The sequence below is a fragment of the Mustela lutreola genome, chromosome 7 (assembly GCF_030435805.1).
Source record: "Mustela lutreola isolate mMusLut2 chromosome 7, mMusLut2.pri, whole genome shotgun sequence".
NCBI classification, from domain to species: Eukaryota; Metazoa; Chordata; class Mammalia; order Carnivora; family Mustelidae; genus Mustela; species Mustela lutreola.
The window spans coordinates 80,693,859-80,705,172 of record NC_081296.1 but is presented as its reverse complement, the minus strand read 5'-3'; the positions used below and the strand labels follow the sequence as shown (position 1 = coordinate 80,705,172).

Here is an 11,314-nt window from a genome sequence, read left to right as displayed (position 1 = left end):
TTAGTTTCAGGCTCTTTGTGGAGAGAAGGGCGGGAAGGGTGTGTGGCAGCTAGGTGGCGGGAGTGGGCAAGGGTGTGGCTGGAGGTGGCCTACAGAAGGAAGGATGACGGACCAGGAGGTGGCTAATCCTTCATCACTCCTTTCATCTTCCTAGGCCCTGCAGCCTCCTCTGGCCTCCTCGGCCTCGCCACTTCAGTCCTGCCTACCACCACAGTGGTCCAGACTGCTGGCCCAGGCTGCCCCTTACCTCAGAGACCTGTGCCAGAGCAAACTAACAGCTCCACAGCAGGCATCACTGACCCTGCCCCAGGCCCCCCTACTGAGCCCTCTGGGGACAGAGTCTCTGGTGAACGAAAGCCAATGGCAGCCCCCACCAACTCCTCCACTGACGCCCTCAAGAACCTCAAAGCACTGAAGGCTACTGTCCCAGCCCTCTTGGGGGGCCAATTCCTGCCCTTCCCATTGCCCCCCGCTGGGGGGGCAACACCACCAGCTGTCTTTGGCCCCCAGTTGCAGGGGGCCTACTTCCAACAGCTCTATGGCATGAAGAAGGGGCTATTTCCCATGAACCCTGTGATACCTCAGACCCTCATCGGACTGCTCCCCAACGCCCTTCTCCAGCCACCACCCCAGCCCCCCGAGCCCACAACCACAGCGCCTCCAAAGCCTCCTGAACTGGCTGCTGCAGGGGAGGGGGAGGCTGGGGAGGCCGAGGAGCTGCTGTCGGCCAGTACCGGCATCTCCACCGTGGATGTGACCCACTGTTATCTGTGCCGCCAGTGCAAGATGGCATTCGATGGGGAGGCCCCAGCCACTGCTCACCAGAGATCCTTCTGCTTCTTTGGGCGGGGCTCTGGGGGTTCTGTGCCCCCCCCACTGCGGGTGCCCATCTGCACCTACCACTGCCTCGCATGTGAGGTGCTGCTGAGTGGGCACGAAGCCCTGGCCTCCCACTTGCGCTCCTCGGCCCATAGGCGCAAGGCGGCCCCGCCCCCAGGGGGCCCAGCCATCACCATCACCAACGCCGCCACTGCCGCCACGGCTGCTGTGGCTTTTGCCAAAGAGGAAGCAAGATTACCTCACACGGACTCCAACCCAAAAACTACTACTACCTCTACACTTCTAGCTTTATAAACAGATAAACCAAGATGGGGGAGAGGGGAAGGCCTCAGGGCCCCCTCCCTTGCCCCAAGGGGTGTTTGGTGGGAGCTCAAATCCCCCACACCCAACCCTTGGCTCTGCCCGCCTCCTGGGAATCTTTCAATTCCCACCCTCAGTGGGCTTCACACACCCCACCTCCAGCAGAGTCCTGCCTCCTCCCCCTGCCCAAGCCCCCAGACACACACTGATCCTCTGCGGCTCCTTGCCCCACGTCTTCATAGACACATGCTCATTTGTCATCCTGATGGTCTGCTCATCTCTGCCCTGCCCACCACACACGAGATCTATCCTAGAATCCATCTTCCTACAACCTTATCCCCACTGGATTCACCACCCCCAACACAGTCAACCCCTGCAAATACACACACGTATGTCAGCCCATGCTGTTCCACTGATTGAGAAAACACCAAAAAAAAAAAAAAAAAAAAAAAAAAAAAGAGAGAGAGTGAGAAAGAGAAGAAGAAAGGAAAAAGAAAACCCGAGACAAAGAAGGAGGAAGGAAAACAAACTTTGCTACTCCCCCTTCTCTCTCCCTACCCCCTTGTCTAGAGCACCACACAGCTCACAAACTTTCCAAATACCCAGTTGGCTCCCAAGGTTGGAGCCTGGGATGGGCAGGGAGCCCACAAAACTCTGACCAAACTGGAGGTTGGCAGGGGGGAGAAGTGCGCACAGCTCACTCTCCCCACATTCCTCCTTCCTGACCCTCTCCTTGCCTGATAGGAGCCCCTGCGGCCTGGACTCTAGGGGAAGCCGCCGCCAGGAACCCCTCTGCCAAACCCCACCCTGCACCCTGGGAACTGCAGTAACTTGTTCTCAAAGGCTTTAAACACAGAGATCCTCTCAGCAGCCGTGGGCCCGCCCCTTGTCCCAGCCCTGCCATGTGGGGGGTCCAGCCTCCGGGACCGGCGCTGCCCACCAACGGCAAATCCAAAGTTCTTTTAAAAAAACTAAAACACACACACAACCAAAAAAAAAAAAAAAAAAAAAAAAAAAGCGCAAGAGAGAGAGCACGCGTGCGTATGTGCACAGGAGAGAGATGGAAACAGAGGAATGAACTAAAGTAAAACATAAACTTGGAAAATACAGAAAAAAACTGCAAACTCTCCCGTCAAACAAGTGTTTTTTTTTTCCCCCCCGTTTGTGTCCATTTTCACCCATGTTAAGTGTTTCTTTAAACTGCTAGTCTTGGGAAGAGCAAATGGCTTTTAAGTCCTTGCATGGGTATGGTGATCCTTGGGACAGAAAGCTGTGCAGACTGACCCTAGCCAGCTCAGGTTCCGAGGCCAGGGCTGGCCATGAGGAGAAGAGCCCGGAGACTGGGAGAGACCCACCTGTGCCCTCTGAACTGAGTATCAGGCTTGCTAACACCTCTTTATTCCCAGTCACTAGTTAGGAAAGTCAGTGTTGCCAAATGTATCTTGGCAGTCCCAGAAGAAAGGGGTGGGTGGACAGGATATCATGGTTTCTGAATCTCACATATGCCTCCCTTAACTACAGCTAACCACTGCTCCCTCTCATTCGCTTCTATCTATCCCCAACTTCTATTTCCATGTCCAGTGTCCCCTTCACATTCCTGGTCACTTGAAATCCTTGCTTTTGCGGGGACCTTTATTCCCCACCTATGTTCTTCCTTCCTCCTCTGCCCTTGCCCTTCCTCCCACCAGCAAGCAGCAGCTGCTGGGGGCACCACCCAGTCAGAGGCTGTCCCAGGAGGCTCGGGGTTGGGGAGGTGGGCTAGGCAATGACCAAAGCACAAGGCGAATCTGACAGAATGCTATCACCAAGGGAAATCAACGAAAAAGGAATGGGCTAGAAGAGGGTTCCCCACCTCTAACATTGTTTCTGCCAGCATCAGATGGGAACCGGTGATCCCAAAGCCCAGCTACAATGGCACAAGATCTAAAAGCAGGTATTTTATTTTGGCAAAGAAAAGCCTGCAAAAGTTCCCAGTCCTCCAGACAGTTTCTGCTACCGCCCTTGCCCAGGAGACCTCCCCTCTCAAGGTATTGCAAACTTTCTCCCTTTGGGCTTCTTTCACTACCCTCATCCATTTAATATGTATGCACACAGTTCAGTCAGCCCTGGGATTTCCACTTCCTGGCCTGTTGCTCCGCCCTGTGAACATGTTAATACCAAAGCAGAGGCTTATGTGCCAAAAAGGTGGGAGAAAAGAGGAGGGAAAATCAGCCGAGTCGCTAGTGCCCACATGTTCTGTGAACCTCACTTCCCAATGCATTTCTAAAGTGAAGAGCTCCAACTCTAGCAAACCGGGGGGAGGGTACAAAGAGTCCTTCCAGTAACACCAGTTACAAATGCAGGCCCCATCAAGCTCTCGTTCTTGCCACCACCCTTCCCACCTCTCCTGTGTCCCTCCCTTCCTATCCTTTTCTTTTCCCATTGAAACTGTGTATAAAATTATTTTCTTAGCAGCATGTGTAGGTGGAAAGAAGCTTTTTCACTCTGTGCTTTCAGGGAATGTGACGTGTGTAAAAGTTGAAAACAAACACAAAATTAGAAGAAAAGATAGGAGGGAAAGAAGAAACATTTTAAAAGAAAACTGGGGCAAACGCCTGGTACAGGATGATTAGAGGTGAGGTGTCGGGCATTTTTAGGAGTTTACAACTAGGACACGTTGCTGTCATTTGAACTGGAATTAACATAGCCAGAAATCCCTCTTGTGCCTCTTCTTTGCCCTCTGGCATGTTTTCTTACATGGGGACACCCTGGTGTAGAGACACGGCATACATGCACAGTAGGGGATGGGAGCTGACACTAAGCCACTGTCCTTACCCGGAGCCTTGTAACTTGAGAGACAAGAGTCTGCCTGACAGTAGAGTTAGGTATGCCATTCCATGTCCCCAGTGGCTGGAAGCCTTCCTCCCCAACCCCATTCTCAGACCAAAAGTCCCAAGCAGCCATGCTCCTGCTTCAGAGATGCTCAGCAGGCCATTCTGGTGGAAGGAAGGCCAGGTCGTCAGGCCCCATGCAGAATGCTAGAGGTGAATACCAGGTCATCCTGGGTAAACCCTACTGCTTCTCCTGGGGAGCAGCAGACCCAACTTAAATGCCTGGCATATCAACACCTATTCTGTAACATAGGCCCCACCCCAACAACCCCAAAGTGAGCTTGAATCCTTGGCTTCTACCATTGGTCTTCCACGGCCTGGGGCAAAGAACTCCGGTTTCTAACATACATGGGCCCTAAGGTGTCGTGTCCAAATTCTGGTCCAGCCTACTTACTGTTAGGATCAGTACCAGAAGACAGGAGGTGGATGGGAGCTTGGCTGTAGTTACTCTAAACCAGAATCATGTGGGGATGGGTTCAGGTACCTCTTTCTCAACTAGAATATGAGAAAAATCTAAAGCTACAGCAGCCAAATGGGGGAGAGTCTGCAGCAGGGCCAGAAAAAATAAACCCTTCTTCCCTCAACCCCCTAGTCCTTGGAGTGTCCTTACAGAAACATGCACAGGAACCAAGAAAGCCAGTATTCCACACCCAATAGCACCCATCTGCTTAATTCCATCTATTTGTTCCTTAGCCATGTAGAAGGCTTACAGATCAGATCGCCAATTTCCCAAACCTCCACCAGCCTGATTGTTTTAATGCACGTCTTCTCATCTAATCATTCATCCGTGTATAGAATATCACATCTGAAATACAGAGCTCTGTGTATATGACTGCACCAAGGAAACAAGCATGCATGCCATCAGAAGCCAGCAGAGCCACACGAAGAATGCCGTGGGGGTACACACATGCCAGCACGGATGGGCCCCATGGGTACAGAGGCCCGTGTAGGGACCTACACTTCCTGTAAGTACAACCACCCTCCAGGACATATTCATTTCCTTCACATCCAACAGTAGGTGAGAATAAAATATGAACGGGGCAATGTAATCAGAGTCAGGAAGGGTGACCAAAGGCTGCAATCCATGGTGAAAGGACCTTCCATTCCTCTGCACTGTGACACTAGAGAGAGGAGAGAGAGAAGAGAAACCAGGAGGAAACTTTAAGGAAAACTCCTAGAAACAGGATTGAACTGGGCTGGGACGCTGTGTTATAGGAAGGCTAGGCACAGGGAGCCCTTCTCTCTAGGCTGCACTGGGAAGCTAAAACACCAGTTGGGAACAACTAGTGAGCAACTTGTAAGCCCCGAGGATGTCCTTGAGGACTAAGGAAGAACTGCTCCAATGCCAAGGAACGCTTGCCACAAGAAGGGCTACAGACCCAGTCTGCATGAGAACAGCCTGGATACATTGTGAAAAGGGCAGATGAAAGAAAATCCAGACAGAGGACATTCAGAGATCTAGACTGCGACTCGTCAAGTTTGGGGAGAGATGGGAAGCAATCCCAGGGAAAGCTTCCAGGGTGAGACCACACGTTATGGGCAGAGTGTATAATTGGGTGAGGACCCACCCTGTCATTCTCCGTCATACAGAGGGCCCAGCCAACCTTCCACACAAAGGACAGACAAGAAGTAAATGGCATTATTCCCGGTCAGTAGTCTGAGCCTGGTGTTTCCTACAGCTCTCCAGCCACAGAACAGTGTCTGGCTAGAAGCTAGTGGGGAAGCAGGCTGATTATAAGTGTACTAGAAGGAAGGTGATGGGGAAAGGTGACCTGGGATCGACAGTTTTTTTCTTTTTTTTTTTTTAAGGAAATCGCTACACCCAATGTGGGGCTCAAACTCATGACCCCAAATTCAAATGTCAGATGCTCCACCAGCTAAGCCAGCCGGGTGCCCCACCCCCCTGGGTTGACTCTTAATCTTACCAACCACCACACACACACTTACTTTTACACACAAACAATGGCTAAAACACTGAAAGAGGTCATCAGTAGGAGCTCAGGATGCCCCACATCCACAGTCCTTCCCTGATATCCAACCTTATACCATGTCTTCTCCAGTAGACTTGAGTGACCCACACTGTGCTCATTCCCACCAAGTGCTCAAACAGCATCATTTGCATCTTGCTAGGTATCTGCATTAGGCGAGGCCCTATACTCTGTCCATCCAGGACACAGATCTGTCTCCAAAAAGCAGTGTAATTAGGACTCATGCTGTTCTGAGCCACAGAAGCCACACAAATTTTACCAGACCAAAGACAGTCATCCTCCTGGCGATGCTCCTAACCTAGTGGTTCTTGGTGGTGAGGTTTCAAAAACATAGGGCAGCTGCCCACCAGAATTCAGAAGTGTTCCCTAAGGGATTCTTCTGTGATAACTACTGCCAGTGAGAAGCATGGTTCTGACAGGCTAAATCTGCCTGGTTTGACCTCATGATCTGTCCTATTCGTCCTGCTGCTCCTACTCACAACACACTGACACACATCCCACAACACATGTATTACAGGCATGACAGCAAAAAGACATGCCTGTGGTTGGGGAGGAAGAAGAAAGATGCCAAAGGCCTAGAAAGCCCAGACTAGGGTTAATGGTCTGCAGGTGACTGCCGCATCTCAGAACAGTCTCTCCAAGTTCTGTCTACCTGCAGTATGGTCGCCTGAGCGCTGGCTTAAAATGCACATTTCTGAACCACACTTCAGATTTGCTGAGTTGGAAACTCCTAAAGTGATCCCATGCTCTCTGGAATACAAGAAGCCCTGATTTGGGCTGCTCAGCCCATTCATGCCTGTGACCTTCCCCTCACTCTCCACCCAGACCCAACCCTGCTCCACCAGGGATACCACCAGGGGCCTAACATCACCTCAGCTTTGTCTTCCCAATACCCTGCCATCAGCCCCACCACCACCACCTGGAAAATCTGACTCTGTCTTCTGCTTACGTTGGCTATTCTTGAACAGGAGAAAAGAAACATTGTCCACTCACCCATTTGGCTGAGTGTCTCCCTGCTTTTTCCTCTGCTGTGGAAACCATCTCCCTTCTTCTGAAGCTGGCATCCACTTCCAGAAATGCTAGAACCGGAGCTCCCCCAACCCTAAGCAGTTCAGTCCAGCATGGCAATGGCTTGATTTCCCTCTGGGCAGGTCCCATCCTCCATCAGAGCCACCCAGCCTCCCTCAGTATCACCCAGAGCCAAAGCTTCTACCCACATATCTTCCTAGTTACTAATCCATGGATTCTGGCTACCCAGAAAGCCCAATCTACTAGAGGTTCTTCCAGATGGAGGCCCAAGGTCCAATTTTGTGGCACTGCCAAGGAAACTGCTCCTGACGGCAGAGGGGTGGTCTGTGTCACCACAGATATGCTGGGGCCTCTCCTCCTAAGAGCCTTCCTTTCTACAAGGGCTCATTGCTGATCTGTGGTTTCCCTTCCAGGGGTGGATTTCAAAGACATGGACACTTATCCACATTCTACCTAACTGGGGTGCCATTGAGAAATTCCTAAACACTAAATCTGCCTTTGTCTTCCTTATACCTGCCTACCTCTCTCAGCCAAGAGCACCTCTTCATTTTTCTAGGACTGTTATTGAATATGGGCCTTTTAACCAGGGAGGAAAAATTGATTCATCTCAATCACAGCTCAGCCAATCACAAGGCAGATGAAATACACACAGGCACAAACCACCCTACTACCTGGCAGCAAGGCCTGAGGGTCCCTCCCTACTTCTCTTCCAGCCTCTTCTGGCACCGGCTTTGTGGCAACACAACTGGCTGGCCTCTCTATAGCTCTCATTCACCCTGCTGGTATTTTTTCTGTCCTCACTGCCCAGAAAGTTGGACAGGCCATTGGCCTGGTGCCTTGAATTTGGCTTCTTGCCTGTGCCCTTGTCCCTCTGTGCTCCAGCTTCCCCTGAAAGAGCTGCTCAAACACAGAGTATGGTAGCAGGTAACTGCAGTGAGGTGGGAGGGAGGTGGGTGTCTGGTTGGGGTTGGCGGGAGTACTGACATCAGGGTCCCGTCTCCTGCCACCCCCCAGCACAGAGCTCCGCCCGATGCCCAGCCTGCTTAGATGCGCCCCCTCTCTCTCTGCCACCAAGCGGCGGTCGTGAGCATGTTTGGCGGCTTGGGGTTTGCCGCAGTGCCCGGATCGGAGACACTATTCACGTGCCAGTGCAGCACTGCCAAGCGTGGCGGCGTCTAGTTGGTTGGGTGCCAAGCAGTAGGACCCAGATGGTGATAGAGAGATGAAAGAGGGGTGGAGGGGAGGGAGTGAGAGGACAGGAAGGCACCAGGGAGAAAATCAGATACCTCACTTGTTAGAGTGTAAAGTCCAAATGGGAAAGGTGCCCTTCCCCTTCTAGATCCCAGCTCAGCAAGCAAGCCCTACCCCGCCCCCACCACGCGCGCACAGTGACATACACAGACCAGGCCGGAGGATTTGGCCATCTTCAGCAGGAAACTGGCCGGGGGCCAAACAGGACTGCCAGCGCTCTCCATCCTTCTTCCTTGGGGTCTTGGCAATGGCGCACGTCCTCCTTTGTGTCCTCACGCCTCTCTCCTTCTGTTGCTCCACTCCCCATGCCTAAGAGGGAACAGGAAGGAGGTCCTGGCAGAAAATAAGTCTGTTCTCCCAAACAATTCATAAACACATACACACATACAGCCCAACATCTCACCTCCCTTCTCACTCCTGGCACTGCCATCCTCTCAAGCAGATTGGCAAGAGGCGCTGCCCCCCTTCTTCCTTCCACACAATGCTAGAGCCTGTGCCAGCCTCCTCAGGCAGTGCCAGCACCCACGGCCGCATGTCCGTGTCCCCTTGCTTTTCACAAAGGGCCAGACTGCCAGCCCCGAGGAGCTCTCCCCAGGGAGCAGTGGCACGGTCCCTCCTTCTAGCTCTTAGACACTTTCTTGGCACTTCCCTGTCTACTCTTTCCACCACTTTACTTTCCCAGACTGGAAGAAGGCTGACTACCTCCTAGTCCAACTGTTTCTCAGAGCTGAGCTCCAGAGGGACAGCAAGATCATTAACATCCCCCTGCCCCTCCTCTCTGCCTCCTGGGGCCCCTGTTCCCACTGCCCCAGCTCGGGGCACCAGCATGATGGGTGTGATGCCAATGGCTCCCAGGTAGCAATCCTTCCTCTCAGAGCACCAGGACTCCTACCGCCGCCCCCCTCCCCATTTGCCTCCTCCCATCTCCGCGGGCATGAGGGTGGCAGCTGCAGTGCCAATGCCTGAAAGCAGGCAGCACGAAGCAACCCATGCACCCTGTTCTGCCCTCCCGGGCCCCGCACCTCTCCCCTCCTTCTTCCCCTCCATCCCTCTGTCCTTCTGGTTGGACACTAGATTGGCAACCGCAGTGCCAACCCCCACCCATGCCCAGGAGGCTCACATACAGCACGCGCTTATGCGTACATGTACATGCGCACACACACACACATACACACACACGGCCCCATGAGTGCCAGGCGGCGGTGGCAGACACACAGCAATGCATAGTGACGGGTATACCCGAGGAGTCAGCCAGATTCGGCACCTGATCCAGCACCCGTTTGGGATTGGGTGGGTAGGCGGGCGGGCAGGCGGGCGGAGGGGTGATGGAGGCAGACGATGGCCCTAGGTTGGCAGCCGATAGAGCGGGGAGAATGGAGGGAACAGATGCTCTTTGCCCAGCCTCCCTCCCTCTCTCTCGGAGATCAGTGCCAAGCTGGGGGGATGGGAAGAGGGGAGGATGGGGGAAGGGTGGCATTTGGAAAGCTGGCAGGCGGGGGGGTGGGGGGGTGGGGTGGGGGTGGGGGGCTGGGTCCGCCCAGGCTGGGCAGTGCCGGCACTGGCTGCCGCCTCTCCACTCTGCCATCTGTTTCACTTCTCTCCCCACCCCCTTTCTCTCTCTTTCTCTCTCCTTCATCCACAGCAAACCGAACGGAAAACAGGGTCCTCATTCCACCCACCCCCAACCTCTGCCAGACCCCCTCGCCTCCTCCCCACAACTCACCACACCATAACCACCACCAAGCCATCTGTGCTCTCTCCTCCTGGCTCGGTCACCTTCTTTCACTCGCCTCCGCCCTCATACCAAAACGGGTGTAATGTTTTAAAAATATATATATACACATATATTATAAAAAGCAACTTAAAAAAAACCCCACAATTTTCCTTGGGAATGTCCTGTCCTTCTGAGTCTGGGTCCTCGGTGCCAATATTTATGGCAAGCAGAGGGAGGGGACCCTGTCCTCAGCAGGTGCCCATGAATCCCATGCCAGGGAGGAGGGGTGGCTGGGGTGGGGTGGGGGCGGGGTGGGGTATCGGGAGAGCTCTCTTCTCTCTGCGCCTGTGGTGGTTTTTTTTTTTTTCTCCTCTTCCACTTCCGGAGCAGATTCAAATAGATCTAGCGCCTTCCCCACCCCCAGTTCCCAGGGCCCCTGTGCCCTTCTCTCCCTGCTTTTGAATTTATTCCTCGATCACCCTCTCGTTTTTGGTGTGTGTGTGTGCGCGCGCGTGCGTGTGTCCATGTGCGTGCGCGCCGAGTGTCTGCATCCATGGCGGTGGGCACTGTGCCAGCCACCACACAGCCATCTGCGATGCCTTCTGCAGCCTCCGCTCTTTCTCCTTGCCACCTCCAGCCCCAAGCTTCCCTGCACCCCAGCTCTCTATCCCCCCATCATTAATTAGCTACTGAATTAATTAAATCGTGGATGCTAATTAACATTCCTACAGGGTAGGCTGCCAGGCTGGAGGGCAGCAGGGGTGTGAAGAGGGGATTGGGAAATTGGGATAGGGGAAGAGGAAGGAGAGCCTGTCTGCTTACAAGAGCGGGGGGAGATGAAAAGAACCCAAAAAAGGACGAAGGAGAAAAAGGGCAGAGTGATAAGACATGCGTGTGGAAAATGGGGTATAAAAACAGAGTCCAAGGGAGTGCAACACAGCCCTTCCTGCCCAAATAGGACAGCCAATTCCCCCTCCTCCTCAAGCTTACCTTTCATCCCACAAAGTATGTACTCCTTACGTGGGGGACTCCAGCAGCTTTCTTCCTGTCTCTTACAGAATATCAACCCCACACCAGAGTCAACAGCTACTACCTGTCAATCCAGCTACAATGATCCTTAGACCAGGTCACAGAAAGGAAGCTCTGGGAGCTCAGAGAAGCCCATGTTGACTTGTCTTTCTCTACCTCTCTGTCAAGGTGAAGGGGACAATCTGTGAGCATTTGCTGCAGGAGGGCATGGGGGACCGATATGGGGAACCCTGAGGGGTGTCAATTCAAGGGGAATTCAATAGCAATTAGCAAAAATCATTGGCACTGCCTGC

The 11,314-nt window shown here is 53.2% G+C and overlaps 2 protein-coding genes across 3 annotated transcripts in view; one reads left to right on the top strand and one right to left on the bottom strand.

Moving 5' to 3' along the window:
• ZFHX2 (zinc finger homeobox 2) overlaps positions 1-3,796 on the top strand; it is a 32,527-nt gene extending 28,731 nt beyond the window's left edge. The window contains exon 9 of one of the 2 annotated variants that reach the window (XM_059181683.1): positions 155-3,796. In XM_059181683.1, coding sequence (XP_059037666.1) covers positions 155-1,134 — 980 coding nt within the window. In that variant the 3' untranslated portion in view covers positions 1,135-3,796. The remainder of the gene's footprint in view (positions 1-154) is intronic. The other variant, XM_059181682.1, reaches the window with a different exon arrangement.
• LOC131837207 (serine/threonine-protein kinase WNK4-like) overlaps positions 1-9,510 on the bottom strand; it is a 37,555-nt gene extending 28,045 nt beyond the window's left edge. The window contains exons 1-2 of the mRNA XM_059183419.1: positions 8,682-9,510; positions 8,425-8,587 (exon numbers count right to left, since the gene is read on the bottom strand). Coding sequence (XP_059039402.1) covers positions 8,425-8,587; positions 8,682-8,708 — 190 coding nt within the window. The 5' untranslated portion in view covers positions 8,709-9,510. The remainder of the gene's footprint in view (positions 1-8,424; positions 8,588-8,681) is intronic.
• Positions 9,511-11,314: the final 1,804 nt, after the last annotated feature.